This window comes from Phocoena phocoena, chromosome 10 (genome assembly GCF_963924675.1).
Source record: "Phocoena phocoena chromosome 10, mPhoPho1.1, whole genome shotgun sequence".
Classification (NCBI taxonomy): domain Eukaryota; kingdom Metazoa; phylum Chordata; class Mammalia; order Artiodactyla; family Phocoenidae; genus Phocoena; species Phocoena phocoena.
This window is the reverse complement of record NC_089228.1, coordinates 11,397,936-11,424,068: the sequence shown is the minus strand read 5'-3', so window position 1 is coordinate 11,424,068 and position 26,133 is coordinate 11,397,936. Positions and strand designations below refer to the sequence as shown.

Here is a 26,133-nt window from a genome sequence, read left to right as displayed (position 1 = left end):
TTTTTTTTTTTTTTAAAAAAAACAATGTGCACGTTTTACAGTGAGCTTATATGATTTTCATTTATAGAAAAAACAGAAGAGATTTCCTCTTTTGAGAGAGAGAGATACATATTCTTGAGTGATACCCAAGTGCCTTTTCCCTCAATTAAAATACTTGACACTAGTAAGTGAAATATTACTGGTTTTTCATCTGGTAGCCAGGCGCCCTGAGTCCAAGGAACAAACTAGAATTGTAACTAAGCCGGGCAGCCTTTTTCTCCCTCCCAAATGCTGCATTCTTGGCATGTAACTCCAGCCTCCAAGTTGACACTAAAAATGGCATTCACTGCCAACCATCTTAGGGTTCTGAACTAAACTGATCTGGGTCTCAGATTTCCGCTCCCGCTTCTCATGCAGACTTGGTATAAATCTTGCTGGAGTCTGTATGTTCAGTAGTATTTGTCGAAGAGTTTCAGCTGTTTGTCTTTAAAGTTGGAGAGGTGCTATTTAAGTGCGATATTTCTAGTAAGCTTACAGGAATTGACATTTCTGGCTTTTTTCCCATACAGATCACCAAATGAAAGTGTAAATTGCATCTCTGCTTTGAATTTATATGCAGGCTTGTCGGGTGTTATTTATGTAAAGAATTGTTTAATCAGCCGTAAGTTGGGGACTTCAAACATTTTAACCATATGTTGCCAGATTGTTCATCATAAAATTTCCTTCTCTCTCCAGAAGCCAGTGAGAGTTTGGCAAGCGAGTTCCTGTACTCTGACGTGTGTAGGGTGGAGACTGGGGAGAACTGCTCCTCTCCGGCACCCAAAGAAGGTAGGACCTCGCAGCGTTACCATGTTAGTGCCAGGCTCCCCCCAGAGGCTTAGATGGTGCACATGACATTGGAAGCAGATGAAAGCAGACTCACTGCTCAGAAGTAAGGCCAGTAGCAAAGAGGAAGGGCTGGGAGAGAGGAGGGGGATGAAGCGGGGGAAAGAAGGCTATGTGGGAAGAAAATAGCTGCTTCATTGATCCAGCCAGTATTTACTGAGTGCCCCCTATTTGCCAGGGACTGTGTTGTACTCTAAGATATAATAAACTATAGTGGCAGGGTCGGGGCAGGGGGAGAGGGAGGTGGGCAAAGAGGTGATTACTAGAGAGGATGCTAAGTGCTGAGAATAAGGATGGACTATAGAAGATAGGCACCCAGCCTAGTACTGGAGTAAGAGTATCACCCAGGAGGTGACAGCTGAACGAAAACAGTAGACTCTTGGGCGAAGGAGGAGGGGTCGGTATTCCTGTTGGAGGGAACAGCATGCCTGAAGGCCTGGACGTAGAATACAGCATGTTTAGGGAGATAACGATCACGAGGAAGGAGAACCGGAAGAAATGAAGCCAGAGAGGTCAACAAAGGGCCAGATGGTGAAGGGTCTTACATGTCAGGCTAAGGGGGTCAAAGCTTACTTAAAGGATGATCCAGGTTGTTGAGAGGGGAGTGATATGATGAGACAGGTGTTTTAGCCAGAGCATTCTCCCTGCAGCTGGAGAAAAGAACAGGGCGGTCAGCAAGTTCTTCCTCCAAAACCAGTAAGAACGGACAGTTTCCGGTTTAAAGCGATTCATTCAGAGGACGAACTGTAAAGATGTTGCTGGATTTAGCCCTACGGCGGCCCCGGTGAGGAACCTGGGCCGAGCTGAGAGAAGAGATGCTCATCACTCAGCGTCCTGTCAGCGCCTGTTCAGAGCTGACACTGTAGTTTAAAATCTGAAAACGATAGGGAATATTTTAGATTTAATAGAGGGAAGGGCAGTTCTGGGCTTGAGAAATTAGCAAGTTTTAGTGATGAAAAAGAAAGCCTTGGATGCTCGACTCCTTTCTTTTATTCTCTCTGGCTCCTGTCTGTCCGCTGGTGAGGCGGCATTCAGGAGTCATGATGTCCAAATCCCGGTATCTCTTTTCACTCACGTTTCAAATCTCTCCTGACTCGCCGTGTTCGCAGAGCGGGTCCCCGCAGAAGAGACGGAGCAAGATAAAGAGCACACGTGCGAGACGCTGCTGATGTGCATCGTCACGGTGCTGAGTCACGGGCTGCGGAGCGGGGGCGGAGTGGGAGATGTGCTCAGGAAGCCGTCCAAAGAGGTAGCTGCGCCCCAGGAGAAGGAAGGGCAGGGGGGCGGGGTGGGTGGTGAGAGCACCACGCAGTGGGCTCCAGTGTAAACCGAAGACACACAGGCAGGGCTGGGAGCGGTGGTGAGGAGACGTGCGTGCGGAGCCAGCTGCTTAGGGCTGCTTTCCTCTCCGGTCACCATCGAGTTGCAGCCCTGGGAGGAAGCCCCAGTGCGGAGGGGGGCAGCTTCTGCTCTCCCCTCCGTGTATTTAAGCGATTCCTTCCTTCGGGGGCCAGGTCTGCCCTGCGTGAACACATTCGTAAACCCCGTAGATCCCAGGAAGCTGCTCTCGGGCACGTGCCACGTGACACTTGGAGAACTCACAATATACACGGCGGGTGTGAAAAGAGCCACATTTGTGGCTTTTACACTTGACACCCAATGTAACATGCCGAGCGAAGCACACGGCACTGCTGGGGGTTGGGGTGGGCCGGGACGGCTGGGACATCTGACTTGGAGGCATCCAGTGCCCTCCTTCTGCCCTGAGCTCTGCAGACCCGAGTGCTGGGGACAGGGGGTAACCCGCTGACAGAGGTGCCTCTGTTCCAGGAGCCCCTCTTTGCTGCTCGAGTGATCTATGACCTCTTGTTCTTCTTCATGGTCATCATCATTGTCCTTAATCTGATTTTCGGGGTCATCATTGACACCTTTGCCGATCTGAGGAGCGAAAAGCAGAAGAAGGAAGAGATCTTAAAGACCACGTGCTTTATCTGCGGTGAGTGGTAAAGCCTGGCTTGTGCCGAGGGGCTGGCGGTGCCCAGACTCTCCGTGGGAAGGGCCGCTGCTGTTCTCCAGCGTCCCTGCCCTTGGTACTGAGCGGACCCCTGATCTGTTCTGCTGGGGAGTGTCTGGAGTGCCCGTGGACCTAGTGCAGCACTTGCCGGTTGGTTTTAAGAAATGAAGCTTGGGCTAGCGGAAGCATCATCGTACACCGTTTGAAATGTGTGTGTCTCAGGGCCTCATGGTTGTTGGGCTGCCAGAGCATCTCGTGTTCGCATTCTAAGTAACCAGAATGGAGATCTTGCCTCCACCTCCAGCCTGTGGATGGCTTTACTGCAGATGGTAACCGGTTTTAAGTGGAGATAGAGTCCTGTAAGAGCATGCAGTGCAAACGTTCAGAGCAGCTTGGGCTCGGGAGTCAGACCTGGTGTCTGATTAAACCTCTGCCACTTAGCTGTGTAACCATGGTATAGTCACTTCACTTCTCTGAACCTTCATTGTTCATCTGTAAAATGGGTACAGTAACACGTACTTCTCGGCCTTATCTTGGGACTTAGGAGAGCTAGTTTATGAAACACGCCTAGCGTAGCGCGTGCTCTGTGTAGGCGCTTAATGATGAGTAGTAAACTGCTACATAAGGGAGGTGCATGGGGTGCCAGAGATACCATTTTCTGTATAACTACAAGGACATACATGTAAATGCAGACTAATCATGTAGGAATCTGGGAGCTGAGTAGTCATTTCAGGATTGTTCATAATGTAGTTACTAAATACATAAATTTCCTACTGGTGTGTCTACTCAAAGAATGATCATTTTTCCATTTAAAAACTTAAGATCTTAGATTTTTGTCCCCTTAAAACCATTTAAAACTTCTCGTTTTGACAGAATCCCAGTTACAGAAGTCATAAGAATAGTACAAAGAATTTCTATATACTCTTTCCTCCAGTTTGTCACATGTTAAAGCTTTCCTTCATTTTCCTTATTCACACACACACTATTTTTCTGAACAGTTTGAGAGTGGCTGGCACAATGCCCCTTTATCCCTATTTTAATACTATATATTTCCTAAAGATAGGACCCTTTTCTTATATATATGCAATATAATTCTCAAAATTGGGAAGTTAACAAGGATGTAATACTCTTACTTAATCTACAGATCCTAGTCAGAGTTCACACTTCATGCCAATAATGTCCTTTATAGCAAACGATAGTCCCAGGTCATGTGTTGAATTCAGTCCATTGACATTTTTGAAGAATATAGAAGTTAGTTATCTTGTAGAATGTCCCTTGGTTTGGGATTTTCTGATGTTTCCTCATGGTAAGATTGAGATTATGCATTTTTTTATAGGAACATCAAAGAAATGCTGTTTCTCCTCAGTGCGTCATATCAGGAGGTACATGGTGCTGGTCCATCTTATAACTGGTTGTATTAACTCTGATCCCTTGGTTAAGCTGGTAATTGCCCTGTTTCTCCACTGAAGTTACTTTTCTGCTCTTTGTAATTGAGAACCATTTTATGAGGAGATACTTTGAGGCAACGTAAATATCCCATCATTTCTCAAATTAAATGTTAACGCACCGGTTTCTGCATCCAGTTTTTTCCTGAGTCTGTGATTGTGACGTTTGCCAAATCTTACTTTATGGTTCTTTCTACATTTGTTAATTGGCTTTCTACTTTAAGAAATAACTTTCTCTTTTCCCTGTGTATATTTGTACTTTTGTATTTGTAACACAATGGATTTGCGTTTTTAGTTAATTCGATGGGTTATATAATCCTTTACTGTCATAATTTATTCTGATGCTCAGATTGTCCCAGATTTTGAGAGCCCCTTCAAAGCGGGCTGCTGTGTTTTTGCCGTGTCACCATCATTTATTATGGACTTTCTTACTTTTTTAGCACCATGAGATATTCTAGATGCAAGCTCACCTTGTATCTTCCCTGACCCAGCCCTGGTATCAGCCATTTCTCCAAAGAGCTCTGGTTCTGTTTAGTGGAGACTGGTATTTAGAAGCCAAGATCTGGTGACTGGGTGTGCTCATTCCTCTTGGTGTGTCACTGCTCCCAGGGCTAATCAGGGCACAGATCTAGAGGATACATGTATCCACAGAGTTCTCTATTCCATAAACACATGAGAAAGGATGAGTTCACACCCATACCTCGAATTCCAATTCAACAATCAGAGTTTATTCTGTCTCTCTCCCTTTCTGTCTTTGTGCTCCCTTCTTTGACAGTTAGATATCTGACTCCCAGTATCACCATATATTTATTTATTTGCTCAATCTAAGAATACACAGAAGCTATTTTCAGAATCGCTCACCTATACCTCTGCAAAAGATAAACTTACCAGCTGTCGTTTAAACTGTATGTCTAGTTCTTTTTGTCCTTACACTGTCTCCTCACAAACCTTTTAACGTGTCTCCCTTTTGGCATTTACCTGGGAGAAGGGACTTCGCATTCCCTGGTTGCCTGTGTGCACGGACCTGTCACACCCATGCTCATTTAACCCACACACACTCCTGGAACCTAGATGATGTCTTCCCATCCCCTGAGAAGGCAGCTAAGGCACGTGGAGATCAAACAGTGACTGGTCAGTAGCAGAGGTGGAACTCAAGCCCAAGTCCATCTGACCTACAGCCTGTGTTTTCCTGCTATGATGCAAAAGTGAATGCATTTGTAAGGCCAGCAGAGCCCAACTCTTTATAAAGACAGGAGTGAAACCACAGCCTCCTCTGGATGGGTAGTTCTCTCGTGGGTTTTTCTGCCCCATGGCTGCTCACTCAGGGCTTTCTGTCTCTTTTTAGGCTTGGAAAGGGACAAGTTCGACAACAAGACTGTCACCTTCGAAGAGCACATCAAGGAGGAGCACAACATGTGGCACTACCTGTGCTTCATCGTCCTGGTGAAAGTCAAGGACTCCACAGAGTACACGGGGCCCGAGAGTTACGTGGCGGAAATGATCAAGGTGAGCGCAGAGACCTCCTGGAGGCAGGTCACGCTCTGGCCTGCTGGCCCGGCTTCAGCTCGGAGCATGGTACCGGGAGCCAGTGGGGAAGCTAACATCCAGCGTCTACTGATCCCTTACCACGGACCGGGCTCTAGTCTCTGGAACTTCGTGAGTCTTTGCAGGTGACCTTCAGAAGCCCCAGATGGGGTGTCATCTCCAGGTTAAAGGAGGAAGCACTGCAGCTCAGCGAGATTAGCACACGGCCACCCTAACCGGGGCTGGGCTTCTAACCTAGATCTCGCTCTGTAGCCCGCCTTCCTACCTCTATGTACTTGGCCTCTTCCTGATGATGGATCCCTTTCTGTTTTTCCTCCTTATATAAGACCTGGTCTCTAAGCGGTATATCTTTTAAATGATCACTCGGTGTAGTTCGGCCTGGTTGGTCCGTTTGGCCTCAGCCTAGCCTTTCTGGGAGACAATTTGCTAATCATCAGGAAGGGATCACGTGATGGAGGAATCTGAGTCCCAAATTAATCTTCTTGCTGACGGGGAGCGTGACCGCCGTGGCCCGGGAAGGGGGAAGCTGCCGCCGGTTTGCAGAGCGCTCTTCTCAGGCAGGGCTTTGTAGAGGCACCAGGCGCGTGTTCTGGGGGTTCCGGGCCAGCTGTCCTTTCATCCCTGTGGTTCTGAACTTCATTGAAACGTTCAGGGGCGTATGGTAAAGCAACGAGGCATGGATTGTGAAGTTCAGGGAGTCTGTGATTTACACCAGCTCCCTGAGGAGAGGGGACGGTGAGCTGGGAAGAAAGACTACATGATTCACTGATCTCCTTCCTGTTGCCAAGGACTTGAGCACGCTGCCCAGGTATAAGTTATCCTAAATGAGCCCTTCTGTGTTTTTTTATGCAGATGTGATTTTAAAGCTTTTTATGCAAAGAAACCCCAGGTGAGGGCTGATCACTGGCGGTGGACACAGGCAGGCCAGTACTCACGGGGCCCTAGTTCTTGAGCACCCAGTTCTGAGGGGCTTTCTGGGGATGCTGTACTGTCTGTACCATGGAGGCCCTTAAGCCTAATTCTGTGCTTCTCATAATTTAATGTACATATGAGTCATCTCGAGAGCTGGTTAGAATTCAGATTCTGATTCAGCAGGCACTGGCAGAACTTGAGATTCTGCATTTCCAACAAGCTTCCAGGGGATGCCAAAGCTGCTGGTTCGTGAATCACACGCCGAATAGTAAGAGTCTAACAGAAAAGACAAAACAGATACTGTTTTAAGAAATTATCATCCAAACTGGTTATGTGACTGCCGAGGAGAAGTATTCCTTCTTCTATATGGACTTAGCTGTCTGTGTGGTCTGTGAAGCTCTTCCACGTCTCTGACTGCGTTGCATGAAGAAAACTACCCAAAGTGGGGAGCCAGGAAGAGAGAACTTTGGGGGTGAGGAGAAATAGATGGGGTTTCACCACAGAGATGACTTTTTAAAAGGTTTTAAAAGAGAGAAGGTACAGTACTTCCCTGGCGTTCCAGTGGTTAGGACTCCGCGCTTCCACTGCAGGGGGCCCGGGTTCGATCCCTGGTCGGGAAAGTAAGATCCCGCAAGCCACGTGGTGCAACCAAATTAAAAAAAGAAAGAAGGGTAGAGAGACCAGAGTGATGAGAGTAGGAGAAGGCAAGGAGAAAAAATAACACAAAGAAGGGGGAGAAAAAGACACGAGTCCCAGAATGAGGGTGATGGATGTCCTCTTTTACAGATGAAAGGGAGGCTTAAGGTTAAGTAAGCTGCCCAGGAAGAGCTCAGAAGCTGGGATGCAAGCCCGGGTTTAATGACCCGGAACTGCACTCCACGACCCCGGCATTGGGAGGACACAGGGAGGGTGCTGGCGGCTCTGGGCCAGGTGGGAGCAGGGTCTGTTCTTAGAGAGGGAGACTGGGAATTCTGGTGGTTGTCGGGTGCAGATGTTCACAGGGTAGGTTTCCGGGGTCAGGACACATTAACTGAAATGTCCTCAGGTTCTTTCTTTTCCTCCTGGTGTCGACAGTGCCAAATTAAACCGTGTTTGATCGACATTCGTGCAGACACAAACCTATCTGCATTGTGTAAACCAACCTGCATTTGCATTAAACCCTTTAATGTTTAGAAGAGGTAGCCTGTAGTTTTCACCCTCATCACACATTCCTTTTCTCCCCTTACTTCGTTTGCCTCTCTCTGAATGTGCCCTATCTTTAAGTCTTTCGGGGGCCAGTTTTCTGTTAATCACCGTGCTTTATGGTCGCAGAAAACTCTGGTGCACTTCTGGTTTTCTGTCTCAGTCATGAAGACTTAAGAGGAGCCTTGTGAGCAGTCACCTGATGAGGCTTAAAAGCCAGAAGTCCCCCCCCAGCCGGCCACCCAGCATGCTCAGAGCCCCCTGCATTCACTGCGCTTTCCCATCTACATCATCCTTTGTATGAGAGCTTCTTGTCAAACAGCCTAAAAATCTGTAGCATCAAAGAATTCTTAATTCTGAATGTCCAAGTTGCTGAGGAACCAGATGTCTCGTGTGCTGGGCGAGGGCCCAGGAAGCGTTCGATCCACCAGCCGAAAGGCGATGCCATTTTGCCCACAGCGTTCCTGGCAGTGTCTCGCCCTGAAGCCACATGAATCCTTGCCGGGCAGGCTCCCTGGAGAGCCACAGTGGGCTAGGAACTGGGGGTGCCCAGCTGAGTCACTCAGTGGGGGCTGGCAGCCCGAGGGCACTCAGCCACCACGGTGGGGCGGGCTCCTTCCCCGCCGCCGGCCTGCCCCGGGCATGGGCTCCCTTAGTCAGATGCCACAGAGGCAGCCCCAGATGTAGCCCCAGCCGGTGGGGCGGTCCTCAGCATCCGTCCTCGCGAGGCGGGCCTCTGGGAGGAGAAGCCAGGAGATGTCTCGAAGAAGCCAACTCCGGGAGGCTGCAAATACTCCAGCGTCAGGAGGGAGAAGGGCAGCTGACGAGCAGTGTCAGAGATGGAAGGAAAAGCCGGCCAGGAGTCCGTGAGGCCCTTTGGCTTATCACGTCCCAGAAGAAATGGCTGAGACGGGCCCTTTGGGTTCCTCGGGAAAACCGCCTCTTGGTTCGTGGCACGAGGCGGTGGGTGTTGAGTTCTTCTTCAGCTCTCCTTTAGCCTGTTCGTTCAGATCCCAGAGACTCCTAAGGAACTGGGATGTCACAGGTGCCAAGAGACGACCCTACGGAACCAAATGGAAAAGGCCCCGGGTGGCCGCTCGGAGGGTGGGGGAGCTTTGCAGATGCCCCGAAAACAACTGCTTGCAGATGGGGTGTCAGGGGTGGCAACTAGGTTTTCATCTCAAAAACCAACAACTGCTTAGGAGACTCTACCAGGGGCTCTGATGGGAGAAGGCTTCTTAGAAGCCCACGCTGACTCTGAGAGGGCAACTCCCGAGGCTGCAGTTCCCTCGAGAACTGGCCGACGGTCAGGGGGCCAGGACCTCTCTCTGGAGACGGAAACATCTGGAAAGAAGGAGCATTTGCTGCTCTGCCTCACAGCCAAGAACTTAGCAACCGGATGTTCACCCACAAATTAGTTTTCATCTAAACATAACAGAGAATGGTTTCCCTCTCCTGATCATTCCCGTTTCCTTTCACTGGAGGTGGGACCTTTCCTGGCAAAGCCAGGCCCAGGCTGATGCCTCCCATGCAGTCATCACCACCTAAGAATGGGATCTGGGGGCAGAACATGGAAGGTGTGAGTTTTGGCTCCGGCCCTTCCGAGCCCGGTAACCCCGGGCAAGTCCCTGGACTTTCCTGACCCATGTGTGAATCGGGGTCAGTGTCCCGTCACGTGTCCATGGGGTGGCGGAAAGGAGAGGAACGTGTGGGCCCGGGGACAGAGGTGGTAAGCACTCAGGCACAGAGCCGTCAGCCGGGAAGCAGAGGGCTGCAGCGTGGACAGCTGGTGCGAACACAGACTCCTAGGTGCTAGGACTGCGTAAGGCGTCTCGGCTGTTGACGTGCTATTACTGAGAAAAGTCAGAACAGGCATCCTCCAGTGGAAAATTCCTGTGTCTTCCTCTCTCTTAAATTTAAAACTGTTAAGTGTCCTTAAATGTTGAAGCAGGACCAGGCTGACGTTATCACTGTCTCTCCGTTGAGTCGGTCACGGATACTTGTGACGTTGGTCTGTGCGGTTAGGGCCGTCCTCCGCTCGGGTTCACTGCCCAGGACCAGGGGTTCCGGCAACATGGGGAGTGCCCCCGGAGTGCTGTGTGTTAGACTCTATCCTGATGATACTGGGTTAGCTGGTGGGTTCGTCTCTTGGCTTTGCGCACATGACGGGAGGTGCGCGGAGGTGACTTCGGGACGCTCAGCCTCTTCCGTGACTAAGTTACAGGACTCCCAGAGCCACCCGGTAGCGCGGAGCCGGTCTCAGATTCGTTGACTCAGGCCCCAGACAGGGCTGAACTTTCAGAGAAATGTGACTACAGAGTGACCTCACTTAGCCCTGGCAGTTCAGAGGAGGAGGAAAAAACCCTGAGTTCCCTTCTCCCCATATGAACTTGAAGTCTGGTGCTGCCACATAGAGTTTTGGCGATAGCCTTTGTAATAAGTGGACTGTTTTTTTTTTTTTAACCCTGGACTATAATTTATGTACCACACGCCCTTGCTTGAATGATGTTTAGCGCTATTTGGCTTTTCTCCATTGCCAACTGAAATGAGAATTTGTGTTAGTCTATACATGATGATTTGACAGGCCATGCAGTCTGATGTATTTCACCAGAATAAGTGGTAAATCAGTTGTGAGTATCTTTGCCTGAAGGAATTTAAATACTGCACGGTGGGCGTGTTGTAGGTAAAAGATCAAATATATGATTCCAAGCAAAGACCCAGCAGCCCAGTTTTCTATGACAGTCAAACTCAGGAGAAAAGTCAGTCCTTGAAAAGCAGACCTAAGTTATTCTTGAAAGTTAGAAACTCGAGAAGCATTAAGAGGAAAGGTTGGTAAAGAAGACGAAACAGTAACTTAAATATTAAGGCATCTATTTTGCTAATAAAATAGAGATTTCCCTTCTGAAGCTTGGAATTCTACCTTGTCAACATAAGGTGTATTTTCAGAGGTGTGTTTTTGAGTTAATTGCATTTAAAGACAGGGTGATCAGATGGGATACTGCTCATCCATAGTTCACAGGGGCCGCTCCAGCCCCTCCTCTTTGCCAGGACAGTGTGTGAATTGACGAGTGAACTGAACGGTGAACTAGCTGGGGAGAACCTTCTTCCACGCCAGCCTGATCCTGGGGCACAGAGGGTGCTGCTGTGAACTCTGGGCTGTACGTGCTTCGCCCTGACCCAAGCAGACTGGGTCATACCGTGGTAATAGGTCTCGTTTAATCAGTATGTACTGAGATAAATGCTTTGCGTGTATGATCTTGTTTGGTCCCCGTAACAGCATTGCAGGTGGCACTATCACCATCTCCCAGACGGGAACCTAAAGCCCAGGGAGGTTGAACCGCTTCTCCAGGGTCACGCGGCTGAGAAGTGCTCGGGCTGAGACTCACATCCAGGTCCGATGATGAGCCCACCCTGGAGGGGTCCTGACGCGTGCACGTTCAGCGTGGCTCGATCTGTGCTCGCACACATGCCTCAGTGTCGAGAACCCGCAGCCGTTGGGCTCTGGATGGTGGTGGGTTTTCCTGACTAGGACTGGCTCATCTCCCGGGCCCCTCCTCTCCGTTGCGGCGCTGAATTAGCTGCCTTCAGAAGAGGCAAGGGCCGGAAGAAGGGGGGTAGGGAGAAGAGCAGGAGAGAGGATCCCCTAGGGAACGCGCACAAATAACAGGATGGGGTTAAGTCTCTGAGCTGCCGCCAGCACCGCCAGTCAGGCAGCCACCTAAGTCCGGTGCTACAGGGGTTGTTTAAAAGACTAGAGCTCAGGAATGGCAGAGCACAGCTCTTATGAAGGGTGTACCTGCAATAGGTGTTCATTTGGACTTGCTACAATCTGATAAATTTCGTGGGCCTCACCTAAGCTTGGAACAGGGGATGATATTTCCTTTGGTGACCACATCTGGGGAGAGAGAGGGGTTGGTTAAAGGGGAAGGGCGGTTCACCGGAGCCACAGCCAGACTTGGGCTCCCACACCCAGGGGACTACTCATGTGAATGCACAGAACTCCCTGAAAATTAAACGTCAGAGCTTCTGATCCATCCTCCCTTAGGCCTGGCGCTGACTTTTTCTCACAGGTAGAGCAGCCCGCTCTCTCCCCCTGCCTGCCCATCCCCCTACTCCCACCCCACCCCCCCCACACACACACACACTGATCCACCGGAGATTTCCAGTTTGTTCCATCTTGTATCGGTTCACTTGACCTCCTCGGACTTCGGGTGCAGGAGGGAGGGGCGTGCACCCGACGCTCCCCGACCTCCCCTTTCCCGCGTTCTCGCCTCGCCTGTGCTTCACTGTGTACCCGGCAGGCGGGCCCTGGCTGCTGATACTGTGACGTGGAAACTCTCTGCTTCTGCACAGATGTACAGGAACGGGTTTGGGCTTTTATGCTGGAATTCCAGTGAGGATATGCTGGGGCCGGGGGGTGGGGGGGCGTGTTGATAAGATCCCGAGATATGTCTTCTGCTTTCCTGCCTGAGCCGGGAGGCCACGGAGTTGCTTAAGATGCCCGCTGGGCTCCGCCAGCCCTCAGCGGTGGGTAGGTAGGGGTACAGGCTGTGCCGCCCTCTCATCCGGCCCAGAAAGCTTTGTGAAGCTCGCTGACGCCACGGCAGAGTTCAGGCGCGTCGGAGTGAGGGAGAAGTGGAGAGGGATTTGGCACTCGCCCCTTGGCGGCTGGAAACAGCGCGTCAGCATCACTGGACGTGCCACCCAGCCGGCCAGGGGCGCTCTCGCCCCACCCTCTGCACTTGAGCCGGGGTTCGTGTCCATGGCAGCTGCAGAGCTTCGGTTTCCCCACCCAGGCTCACACCACGTCCCGCCCTCCAGTCTGGAGGTACGAAGCACCCCCCTGCCCGGCCGCGCTTCGTGGGCGGCTTCCTCCTGTCCGGCAGCGCTGGGCATGGGAGCCGGGCCTGCAGGGCCCTCCCGGCCCTCTCTTCCGAGTTTCCCACGCCTGCCCTTCGCCAAGGTGTGCGAGGGCACTGTGTGCAGCAGCGAGGGGAGCAGAGCCGTGAGCTTACTGCTCGCGCAGGGCCCCGGCACTCGGGTCCGCCCGAGCGTGGGGTCCGTGGGCCTGGGCGCTGTATGAGCGTGGCTGCCGGCGTGTTCACCGCCTCTGCTAGGGTCTCCCCTTGGCTCATCAGCCCCAGGGCGTGTGTAGGGGTTGACGTGTTTGCACACGTATGTAAAATATTTGTTTACACGCACATTTCTCCCAATTCAGCAGATTTTTTAAGCTCCCAAAATGCACTTCCCTCCCTTCCACACCTTGAGCCCGCCTCCTGCCCCTCCCCCGCCGCAGACCCCACTGGGCCACCCGCCCTGCCCCTTCGGTCCCCGACTCCATAGCCACGCCGGTAACTCCCTGGCCTGCACTCCTTCATTTCCTCTCTGCTCTGAACACGGGCTGCGTCTGACAGAGCCGGGCGGTAGTGCGCGATGCCACTGAGAGGTGTGTGACCCCCTGGCTTTTATGAGAATGTTCTGAATTCGTTTTTATCGGGTACATATATTCAGGATTCTTTAAAATGTATCTCTTCAGAATAAGGCCTACTAGTGTGTGTCTAGGGAATGTGAGAATGAGGAAAAGATGCTAGCATTTAGGTACAGCTGTTTGTATTTAAAGGTTACGACGTGGACAAGGTCTCAGTTTCTCCTTTCACAAACGCACTTTTTTACAGGGCCCCCGTGTTACCACCTGTCAAGTGAGAAAGTTGAACCAGAGGGTCTCTTAGGCCACCTTTAGCTCTACAGTTCCACGAAGCAACTTTCAAACGACTACTGAGGGTCTGTGACAGGAGTGGATGCAGGGAGGTATCAGGAGGGAGAGAGGAGACCCATGTGAACGAGCTAGTGAGTGTGTGGGTCAGAGTGCAAGGGTCAGGTTGGTAAAATGGGGCGGTTGGAAAGGATTGAGGAATCTGGAGAATTGTACTTTCTCCCGAAGAGTTCAGGCTGTGGGCACCATGCCTTCCAAACCCCTCTCAAGTCAGGATGGCACTGGTGGCGCGCCTTTGAATTCTCACTGAAGTCGTACGGATGGTGACAAAGATGACACCCTCCCGTCACCGGTTTCTCAGGGTGTCTAGGCAGGGCTGGCCTTCGGTAAAACCATTTCAAACAGGAGGAGACTGCCAGCACAGCAGCCAGAGGCCGACACGCTATCTTGCAGGACCCTGCTGCAGGTGAGACAGCGAGCGGGGTGGCACGTGGGTGTGCATGATTGTGTGTCCAAAGACAAACACTAAGTCTTTTTCCCCAAAACAACAGCAAAGAACTTTGGAAAGCCTTTTAAGTAAGCTAAAAACCAACCAAAACAACCATCATTGTATAAAGAGATCAAAGTTGAAAACTCGTGGAATGCAAAAAAGAATAGAGGCCAACCAAGAAACACTGCTAAAATCCCATACGTAACCCCAAGGAACATTCTGGTAGATTGCGTAGCTAACTGAACGTGCAGGGGCCGTGGCCTGAGCAGAACATCCTGAGCCAGCCTGGGAGAAGCCGAGTTCGCCTGAGGGCTCTTCATCAGGAATCTCCGCCCGGCCCGCCCTGCCCTGTTCCAGCACAGGCCATCCCCCACCTTTCTCCCCTCCTCTGTGACCTCAGGCTTCTTCATCCCACCACCTCAGGGGCCCAGGACCCAGCTGCACCTCTCCAAGTAGGGAGCGCTGCTTTCTCGTGGCCCCAGTGGGAGCCCAGCATCACTTCACCTGAGGGCCCAGAGTGACATGAAGCAGTGACTCTGCAGCTGACTCTGCCTAGGGATTTCATCAGAAATGGGTGCGGTTCTCTCCCTGGCGGGGCGTCTCTGTTACACTGTATCGTCCAAGGACAGCTATTAACCGAGTCTGGAAGGGTGAGTGGTCATTCCATCCCAGCTGAAGATTATATAATGGGGCCTGTCTGGGCGATGTCGTCCGAGACAAGAGCAGCAGACCACGCTGACGCCTGCACTTGCGAGCAGCGTGGGCACCCTTCCCGTGGCTCCATCGGCAAAAGAGAAATCTGTGCCTCTAAAATCGAAACCCTCACCCTGGGAGGGGGAGAACTAACTTACGTGGCAGTCGGGCGCCACACCTGGGGTCGGCATCGTGGGCCGCAGACCAGCTTTGTGACCTTAGGCCGCTGACACTGACCTATACTTGTGCATAGTGCTTTCCAGTTGACGGGACACGTTCTTACAGCCATTTGATCCTCACATTAACCCTGTGAAGTAGCCAGCCAGTAATCTCTTTCTCAAAAAAAAAAAAAGAGGGAGCAGACACCCAGGCTGGTTGGCTGACTCACCCCAGCTCACTGTCCTGTGAACACTCTGGACTGTCAGGGCTTCAGCTCCGGATCCTAGGACGCAACTCTTCCCACTGACACACTGACGACATGGGCTTGCTACAGAAACAAACCTGTGAGATACAGGGACCTGGACCCTTGAATTTCATTTCAGGCTGGCCAACAAATTCCAGGTGTGGGATCCAGTTTTTTAAATAGGTTTTATTTTTTACAGGAAACACTGAGCAGAAAGAACTGAGTTCCGTATGCCCCCTTCTCCCCACCTCACCCGCCAGTTCCCGTTATTAACTTCTGTATTACTGTGGTGTAGCTACTACAATTGATAAACTAATCTAGATACGTCATTATTAACTAAAGACAGTAGTTTACATTAGGATTCACTCTTGGCGTTGTACATTCTGTAGCTTTTGACAAATGTATAATGACGTGGATCCACTATTACAGCAGCCAACAGAATAGGTTCACTGTCCTACAAGTCCTCTGTGCTCTACCTGTCCATCCCTCTAGCCCCCAACCCTCAATCTTCTTACCTTTGGAATCTATTTTTTCAATTTAGTTTTTTTTTAAATATATAATAGATACTATAAATGACAATTTTGGAGTCACTGAGCAAACTTACTATCACTGTTTTTTTCACCCAAAGCAATGGATTCTGGGTTTTGTTTGTTTGTTTTCCATGATCTTAGAAAAATGAGCTCTAAAGATTATTTTCTTCCTCTTCAATGCAAATATAGTCACCCTAACTCACAAGAGGGGCAAATATTTAAAGTTTATTGAGTGTAATATATCCCTGCTTTAGAAAAGTTAAGGATTATCTTCAATCCTCCCCTTCCGCTCTCTTCCAGGCATTTTCTGGGGGTTTGGATACATGGGGAGGTTTGGATACATGGGGGCAGCCAAGGATCTGTCTCCAGGCCTGCCCCTCAGTCACTCCTGTCACCTAAGCATCGCCAGGCACTCTGGGAAAATCCTGTTTGTCATCTTGCTTGGTAAGATAAGTGGAAACGCATTTGACATTTGAGTTGAAAGGACAGTCTTTGCCTTCCTGAATCTTCCCCGAGGGGATTCTATGGCTTACAGGTCCATCTTCCCAGGACCCATCTTCTCGACCATGACCCCTTCTTTGACCCTCATGCCCCCCACCAAAAAAAAAAAAAAAATTGCGTTTCTCTAGTCTGACTGTAAAAGAATAAGGGATTCAACAATAAATGTTGCGTTGTTTACATGGTAAACAAAACTCTACCTCAGTGGACTTTCTCTGAGGAGGTGACTGATCTCAGTTGTCTTTCTTGGAACAGCCTCTTCAGTTGAACCTGGGAAGAAGAAGAAAAAAAAAAACGCTTCTCAGAATGATGAGCATTTGCATCACACAATCCAACTTCCTCTCCTCTCTCTCTCTCTCTCTTTCTCTCTCTCTCACACACACACAGCCTCCCTCTTTCCAGTCAAGAACATTTCAAGAGGTCAGTGCCGCCCCCGTGTCTAAAACTTCAATGTTTGCCTTTGCAGGGACTTTTCCAACTTTACCTAGAAAAGAACTAACCAGAACCTTAGCACTTGTGGTCAGCCTGCTTCCGGCTGTGGCTTGAGTCGGTTTGTCTGCTCTGACGAGGAAGTGCTTGCTGTGACGGGAACTGCACTGGCTGGATGGTAGGAGGACCAGGGCAGACAGTGCCTAATGACATTGGTATGCGAGGTGCCAGCAGCAAGGAAAGCAAGGGAAGCACAGAGGGGCCCTCAGACCCAGAGCGACAGATGCGGCCGAGAGACGTGCAGTGAACCCACGAGCCTCCCCACACCCACCCTCCTGAACACACGCACACGCACGCACACACACACACAGAGCCCGAGATGAATTCATGTATAAACAAAAGTGCCTTCGTCGATGACTTTCTTAAAAAGGCAAGAGAAGCCAGGATACTGAGATATGTTTTTGATCTGGAACGGACATAAAGGCAGGATTTTGCAAACGTTTATGGACCTTCAGCCCCTGGCCGGCCGGGGAACCACGGGCGCAGGCTTCCCTGGAGTCACTGAGCACTCAGCATTTGCTCTGAAAGTCTGAGCTAAAGAGAAAGTGACTGGACTCAGGTCTTCTCTCTCCGCTCCAAGGCCAGGACTGGGATAGTCTAACTATCTTCCTGTAAAGGTTTCGCTCTCTGTGCAGAGGGTCCTGCTGGTGAGGAGCCTCCACGCCGCGTCGGGCCTTATGCCACAGTGCAGGGTGCAAAGCCGAATGGAAACTGAGAACAGTGTGGCCAGAATTGTTAATTAATTTTAACTGCTAGATGCTCCCTGGTAATTTGAGATTAGACTTAACAGCCCAGGATGATTTTTTTTTTTTTTTTTGCGGTACGCGGGCCTCTCACTGCTGTGGCCTCTCCCGTTGCGGAGCGCAGGCTCAGCGGCCATGGCTCACGGGCCCAGCCGCTCCGCGGCACGTGGGATCTTCCCGGACTGGGGCACGAACCCATGTCCCCCTGCATCGGCAGGCGGACTCTCAACCACTGCGCCACCAGGGAAGCCCCCAGGATGATTATTTAATTAAAATACTGGCAGCACCTAGGACCACAAATTTGGGTACGTACCCATGTCGGGGCAAAAGAGCTACCGGTACACACCATCGAGAGCACTTGGATACCTTGTTTCCTGTGGTTTAAGGTTTGGACGGGGCCCCACCTCTGCTTTGCATTGTTAGATATTAAGGTTGGAGGAGGGCAGTGAGGGAGAACCTTTAAGGTGGTAATTGGTGAACATCTCGACCAGGAAATCCTGTTCCTCCCTTTGTACTGAAGGACTCTCATGAAATGGAGAACGAAGGTGTATCACCAGGATTGGGGCACATGGTACAGAGTGGCCTGTGAAAAGTATGACATTTCTTTAAAATCTTGGGGGTTTACCTTTAAAATCAGACTCGGTTTCATGTTCTCCAGGGCATATTTTGAGTTTAATATAAAAATATTTTGGATCGTTAACCACTGACTAAACTGGACATTCTAAGAAGATGCATTATTTCTGTCTATGGCTTTATGTACCCCTTGGGCAGGGCCTTCATGCCCCAGGATTACAGGTGGCAGCCCACTTACAGAAGTACAGATAAAGCGAAAACGCACAGCATCTGATGCATCTCCTGGCCACTGCGTGAGGAGCAAAGATGCCGGTAGCAGCCACTTTAAGGCCGGTGGGCCCCATTCGATGGCCTAGCGGATACTCACTGGGCACTCAGGACTTGGAGCTAGGGCTGCAGTGGGGTCCACGAAAGCGAAGAGCCATGCCCTGAGCCCTGCACTACACATTCCTTGTACTGCATTCCACCCCTTGGGGGCAGGGACCTTGTCTTCCTCATCTCTAGACCCTCAGCACTCAGCCCTGTGCCTGGCACAGAAATTAGAAATATTCAGTAAACGGTTGTTGGATGAGGTCTGTGCGTTTTGCATTTGTCAGAGACCTTTCTGAAATCACTGCCTGGGAGTCCAGAGATCAAATCACCATACACCATGCAAGGAGGTGGGAATCTGCCGTGGAAAAATTCTTTTTCATCCATAGTCATGTGGTCGCTTGCTGTTAGAATAAGGAAAAGAAACCGTTCCTTAAACTTAAGGAACTTAAGCTACGTACAGAATCTTGCTTCGATTTTCTGTCTTCTTTTTTGAAGACCTGTTTAATGTGGACTCTGTTTGGAAATCTGTGTTTTCTATTTTTATGGAGTGTTTGCTAAGCAAATGAACATGAAAATTTCAGAGCCAGGTCTGAGACGAATTCTCTACCCATTTTAGGCAGTTGTACATTCCTCTGCATGTCGGCAGTCGGTGGGCTGCAGGTGAGCTCTCACTCCTTCTCATACACGGCCCCTCTCTCTGCCAGCGCCTCGTCAGGCAGGGGCTCCAGGTCACTTCCTCCCCTTCCCCGCCACCCATGTGTCCAGGCCTCCTCCTGTCACCGCCGTCCCTCTCCCTCCCCAGCCCAGCTGGCATGGCTCTCCCGTGCTCCACAGTCTGGGCTGCTGCCCCGCCTGTCCGCCCTCCGCCCCAACTGCGGCCCCACTGGTTTCAGGGCTGTGCCAGCCCCCTCCTCCCTCTGCTGAGAAGGCCCTCACGCTGGCCCCGCGTCTGGCCACGTGATAACCTTCCTTCAGGCCCTCCACAAAGAGGATTCCAGCCACGCAAAACCACTGCAGTCAGTCCTTACGTTGACCCTTCTCTTCCTGCCGCTCATTTGACACGGCCTCGCTGCTTTGTTTCTTCTTTTTTTTTTAACTGAAATGTCCACTCTCCTTAACTAAAGTGCAAGCACTTTGATGGCAGGAACCCTACCTCATACTTAGGTCTCAAAGCCATGTCCACTTTAAAGAGGTCCAGGAGGCCGTGACCAAGTGCAGGGGGCTCACTGCTGTTCTTCAGAGCCAAGCATGTAAGGTAAGGGCTCCTTAAGTATTCGTTGAATATGCTGTATTTTTTTAAATGTTTTCTTCCGAGAGCGCTTATTATACTTCTGACTTGAATCTAAAGAGCTATCAAACGTTTCCCCCCAAATATACTCAGTAATAGGAGTTTACAGTTTGTAAACACCAGATCATCCGCGGGATCTCCTTTGAAACGCAGGGATTGTTTCCTCCCTCCCGGGGCCGTGTCCTGCGTTACCGTGCAGGGTAGGCCTTGGCGGTCTCTGAACTCCCTGCTACGTCACGTTCTGTCGTAGCCCCGCTGATGGTGTGTCCATGTGCTCCTGAGTCTGACGGTTTAAGTGGGACTTTGGATCTTTCCTCTTCACCTCGCTCTCCTCAGGGGTCAGTGTGCAGACATTCGCAGCCGTCCCCGTGGGTATCCGGTCTCGGGTACACGGCCGGCCTTGCTGCAGCTGTGCCCGTGGCCCATCAGCCTGGCCACCCGTCCCTCCCTCCGTCACGGGGCCCGCGCCGCCTAGTGAGAGTAGCCGCCAGCCACCCGTCCCCTCCGTGTGCCCCGAGCAGTCAGGGGCTTCTTCCCTGAGAGCGGCACGGTGGGAAGGTGGGATGACGTGTGAAGGACTAACATGGGGCAGTGGTATGATCAGTGACAGGTGACCTCAGCTGCCTTTCGGTGTCGCCACTGTTCTTAAATGTTTTCAGATGTCTGCTCTCTCCTCTTCGCTGGAGACACACAGCAGAAAACTGGTCAGACGTGGCAATGCTCCAGGGTTTTAGGCTGGTCATCTTTGAAATGGGGTGTCTTGTCAAACATCCTTTTGCCCACTGCTCTGTCTGCGGTGGGAGGCTGATGAGAACGGGTACAGGCTAACGTCGGGGCACATGGGAAGGGTGTTGATCACAGGGTGTGTGGCACAGCAAGGTAAACAGCATCACTTCCCTCTTCCAGCAGTCGTTCTGAGCAATGGAGGTTTACCATTTAAGCATTAGTTAGCAGGGCCCGCCCAGGAGACAGTGGCTTTATCAGTCCTTGCTTCCACAGACACTTATCAAGGGTCTGCTGTGTTCCAGTCACTGTACTCTAAGGTGGTTCCCGTTCTCAGGACGCTGGCAGGCTAGTGAGTCCCGACTAGACTCCCCACACGTCTTAAGCAAATGCTCTCAAGTAGATAGGACACCTCGTGCCACTGTGGTATGCCTTCTTTGTAGTATTTTCAACTAGTTCTTGTTTGGCTTCTACATTGCTAGATTGCATTAGGTCAAGACACGGTTTACTTATGTTGCTTTTTAAAATTTAGACGTCTTGTGGTATTTTGTTCTTGATTTTGAGTATGTTGATGCCTCTTATTGTATGTGACAGCGGTTGGCCAACTACAGACTGTGGGCCAAACCTGGCCCTCCACCAGCATTTGTAAATAAAGTTTTATCGGAACACAGCTACCCCCATTCATTTGTGTATACTCTGTGGGTGTTTGGGGGCTACACAGCAGATTTGCTGTGACAGAGACCATATGGTCCAGAAAGCCAAAGGTATTTACTATCAGAAAATGTTTACTATGCAGAAAAATTCTGCTGATCTCTGGTGTACACAAAGCAACAACAGCAAATTCTGTGTGTGTGTGTGTGTGTGTTGGTGGGGTGGGCATGATTTGTGTTAGGATGTTTATTAGAATTCATGCCGACAAGATCCGAATGGCCCACGTGAGATGTGACGCCAGCTGGATGTGGAATGAGTCAGTGTGCCTCCCCTTACCTCCGGCTGATGAAGCTCTTCTTACAGTTCATTCCTACCTCTCTGTCCAGAACTCACCCAGGAGGTGTACTTTTTATGAGAAAAGCATATGTGGGCAGGAAGAAGTGAGGTGGGAGGAGGCGGCTTGTCCATCCTGTTAACCAGCGGTGAGAAATGCTGTTTACAGGTATGAGCTACAGGCATCAAAACAAAGGGAGGAGACAGACAGGGAAGGAGACTGAATGGGTCTTTCTTATACCAACTGACAGCACCCACCAGCCATTTCAGGCCGGAAGGAAAAGGAAACACGAGTCGAGAGGTGGTGTCCATAAGTTGACAAAGAGGGAAACTGAACCCGCTCCCCATTTTCAGCCTCTTAACAACCCTCTACCAAGCAAACACACCCATACATGTATCTGGTCGATCCCAGAACACTCGGGATCTTAAAATTCATGTACTTGTAGAGTGTTTGCAAATGATTTTCCAAGTATAACGCTTTAAAAAACATACAGCACGGTATGAGGTACGTAGAGTAGTCAAAGCCGCAGACTGCAAACAGGAGGCAGTTGCCAAGGGGTGGGAGAGTTACTGTTCAACGGGGATGGAGTTGAAGTTGGGGAAGATGAAAAGAATCCCCGAGATGGATGCTGGAGATGGCCGCACAGCAATGTGAATGCACTTAATGCCACTGAACTGTGCACTTAAAAATGGTTAAAATGGTAAATTTTATTACATATATTTTAACACAGTTTTAAAGCTCCAATCTCATTAGCTGTGTCATTTGCAAAGATCACAGATGGAGTGGCAGTAGTCGTATTTGGAGATTAGGAATCTTGTTTGGAAACCCACTTTTCCTCATATGTTAAAGTGATTTCTTCTAGGAATTAAGAGAGTTTAATTATATTCAACTAAAAAGATATTTGCTGAACGGTTTAAAAAAACACAGTACAGTACATTAGTTCTGCAGCAGTCAGAAAGCGCCTGGTGAAAGACGGCACAAAGAAAAGATGGCGTGATAAGACTGCCTTTGTTGTCTCTCCTCTTCGAAGTGACTCCCTCTTTTTTTCATGTGGATTCCAGGAAAGAAACCTTGACTGGTTCCCAAGGATGAGAGCCATGTCCCTGGTCAGCAGCGATTCGGAAGGAGAACAGAATGAGCTGAGGAGCCTGCAGGAGAAGCTGGAGTCCACCATGAAGCTGGTCACTAATCTTTCTGGGCAGCTGTCAGAATTAAAGGACCAGGTAAAGAAAAGAAACCCCACCTGCCTACACACCCGCACACACACCCACTACCGTACACAACAAGTGTGGTGAGAAAATCAGTAGTGCTCATGTTAAAATGCTGAAGTTTATCACCTGGATAGAAAAGGAAACGGGCAACAGAGGACAAACTCATTTAGTCCATCAGTTTCCCCTCCACTCCCCCTTCACTGCCCTTTGACAGGATAAGCCCATGACGCTACTCTCAGTGCCGCTCAGGACGAGGTTTTCATATGAAAAACAAAACCAGAAAATGAGAAAATGCAAACTACTTCAATGAAGTGCTGTACAGAAAAACACGATGTGCAAAGCTGTACTCTGGACTTTTCTTCACTGACAGAAGATTAAAGGCTGTTTCTGGTTTTGCTTTTCAGCCCCCAGATCTATCCACCCCTGGCCCCAGATACTGAAATCCAGCATCCTGGGATAAACCACAGTCAAGGAAGAGCCCCTTTTGGTTCATTCATTGGCCAAATCCTTATTGAGTGGCTCCCATTGTCCAGGCAGCGTGGCGGGTGCTGGGGGTGAACAGTGACCGCTCTGCCGGCCGCGTCCCTGCACTCACCCAGCTCAGCCGTCTACAGATGCGCTGCCCCATCCCTGCTCCCTGTCCGTAAGATAATTGCTTTGCCCCTGTAACTCAGCTGGGCGAAGGGGGCAAGTCTGCAGCAAACCCTGTGTGCTCCAGAGCCCCCCTGCCCCGCCCTTGACCCCCTTAAAGTGAGCACTCACAGTTACCAGGTGGTGACCTCCCGCTGGGAGGACCCGTGCTCTGCCCGCAGCTGACCGGGGTAATCCTGCACAAACATGGCAACAGTTCAGCCTCCCGCATGCGGTGCTGAAAGCTTTTCATCAATTCCGTAGACGAGATTATAAATTTTGCACAGCAGTAGTTATCAGGCAAGGCTGGCCTGGAGGTAAGTTGTAAGGTATACCCACAGGTGATTTATTCCTCTTAGGTATATAATAACTAGTGAAGGCCCCGTCTGGCATCAGCTCTTCTTGGAGGTAGTCTCCATGGCACTTTAACAGTCCTACTTTGGATTGTATTTCTGTTCCAACTAAATTACTCCAAACTGAGCCCCAAGATACCATTTGGCCTCAAGTTCTTTTCTTTCACATGTATTAAGATACAAATGAGACTAATGGGAACAGAAGACCTTATTTATGAAGGCTGTCTACAGCACTGAGCTTGGTAGCCACCTAAAATGAGTAATAACCTAAATAAGTAAAACTCATGAAGATCTAACTAGATTACTTTGCTTATTATTTTATTAACTTTTTACCCCTGCTGTGAAACACTTGACAAATGTTCCACAGGACTACACTGATTCGTGAGCACACTGTCTGCTACAGCTGCTTCTGTTTGCCCCCCCGAAGAGCGAGGCGGGCTCCGTAAGGCATGTAGCAATGCTCAAGTTCCCTTCCTCTCCCTTTGAGAGAGCTGTGGCTACAAGAATCTCCATTAAATCAGATGTTTTAAATTAGATGCCAAAAAATCTGACAAAAATTGATCTCATGCAGACCTAAATAAAGGAAGTATTTAGCGCTCTATAAAGTGCCATTTGTAAACGTGTCTGAAACAAACTATTATTGGGTATTCTGGGGTAGTAAATGCCACTCGAGCCCTTCTCTACAGGCCGGGCCTGTCCTTTCAATGCTTAGGATCCTGTGTGTTGAATCGCTCCCTGAGGGTGGGTCTGAAGTTGCTTCAGTGATGCACACTGCAAACCAGTGAACCCGGTCTAAGGAGCGAATTAAAGCTGAGGAATTCGCACAGAGAATCATAGGTATAGGAGGTAGCCAAGAACACAGATGGCATTGCACCCAGTTCCCTCGTTTTATTTCGTGAGGACATTCAGGTTCACGGCAGGCTCTTAGGAAATTTATCCAACTTTACCTGAAAATGTCAGGCTGGAACTCCTGGTCCTGCAGTCTGGGTTTGATTTTGTGTGTGCGTGTTGTGTTTTTATTTTCCCTTGTTTTGTTTTGTCACTGTACCCTGTTTGCCTTTCATGGTTGACTGTTTAAATTCTCATTCATTTTTTTTAAGAACGTTAAAGAGTTTCAGAAGTCGCATCACGCACTTAAACGTTAAGGAGTGATACAGTCATTGCCATGTTACACCACTGATCAGAGACTTGGCATTAGAATCGTTTCTATGAAGCCAAAATTTTGGCTTGAACAAACTATGTAAAACTTGATTACATATGGACTAAGGTTCATTAAGTGACATCAAAACCAGTGTGGTTTAAACTGCTTGGTTTCAGCTGTTTACATTTTTGTTTTAAAGTTAACGGTTGGAACTACCCTTCAGAAAACCCTTCCCCTATGAATGAATTTGAAATCGGACCATTTTTTCTTGTAAGGTGTTATAGGCTAAGAAGAAATCGGAGGAAACCAGTAATATATTCTCCAGTGCCTTTACCAGTATTGATCTGCTTAGGTTTTAAGGTGACCAGAATCACAGGAAAAATTCAGCATTGTTGCTTTTGCTGGGGAAAATCTGCTTTTTTCAGAAGGAATTAGCCAACATTTTCTTTTGATTTTGTAGCAAAACTGTAAAGCATTTGTTGGACAATCAACTTGCTGAAAAGATTTGAATTTTATTAAATTTGGTGTGTACCAGTCCTAAAGATTTCTTAAATTGTTCTGCATAAAAAGCCATGCAGACAGGTCAGAGAACTGCTGGTTCTTAAATGGTCATTGTGAGAATTCCTGCCCTCCAAAGGGAAAAAAATTCTGAATTAAAAAATAAAAACTCCATGAACGATTAATGAACAAGAAACCCTGTGACAGATATTTTTTAAAACAGCTATGAAAGAATACCATTCACTGGTAAAAGTGCTGGAAAATACAAAAATTGCTTCATCACTTAGATATTTTTGCAGATCTAATGGTCCAAAAACCAGCATAATGGAGCAAAGACAGCTGAATGTCTTGGGATTTAATCTTAACTGTTATTGACCTCGTTGGTTGTTGTTTTCTTAAAATACCAGTTTGAGGAGAAAAAGTTCTTATCAAGGATATTAGTAAAATCCTGGTTAGTGGTCTTTCTATTACTGCCAAGAACAGTTAATTAAAATTGCTGTTCTAAGTGTTACTTAATGATGCTTCTCATCTTGAAGTTTCCCCTCCCAAGAGATTCTGAATACTAAATGTGATTCTCTTACATTCTTATTCCAAGGCGGAGAACTAATGTAAGAACTTAAATTTTTTTTGCATGTTTTCTTTATATTGAGAGAAGGGTTCACTTTCTTGAAAATGTGACTGGCTTCCTATAGGACAGTGACCCTTATTTGTAGTTGGTAGGAAAAGAAGTAGTGCTTGAAATTCATGTCATATTAGCATGCGATAGTGTTTGGCATTTTGTTTGTTTGTTTTTTGTTTTGTTTTGTTTTGTTTTTTTGCGGTACGCAGGCCTCACTGTTGTGGCCTCTCCCGTTGCGGAGCAACAGGCTCTGGACGCGCAGGCTCAGCGGCCATGGCTCAC

At 49.2% G+C, this 26,133-nt stretch overlaps 1 protein-coding gene across 4 annotated transcripts in view; it reads left to right on the top strand.

The window, feature by feature from the left end:
* The window catches only part of ITPR1 (inositol 1,4,5-trisphosphate receptor type 1), a 296,145-nt gene that overhangs the window by 265,382 nt on the left and 4,630 nt on the right, over nucleotides 1-26,133 (top strand). For all 4 annotated transcript variants that reach the window (XM_065886463.1, XM_065886459.1, XM_065886462.1 and 1 more), the window contains 5 exons: nucleotides 715-807; nucleotides 1,974-2,113; nucleotides 2,692-2,857; nucleotides 5,666-5,826; nucleotides 22,461-22,622. In XM_065886463.1, coding sequence (XP_065742535.1) covers nucleotides 715-807; nucleotides 1,974-2,113; nucleotides 2,692-2,857; nucleotides 5,666-5,826; nucleotides 22,461-22,622 — 722 coding nt within the window. The remainder of the gene's footprint in view (nucleotides 1-714; nucleotides 808-1,973; nucleotides 2,114-2,691; nucleotides 2,858-5,665; nucleotides 5,827-22,460; nucleotides 22,623-26,133) is intronic.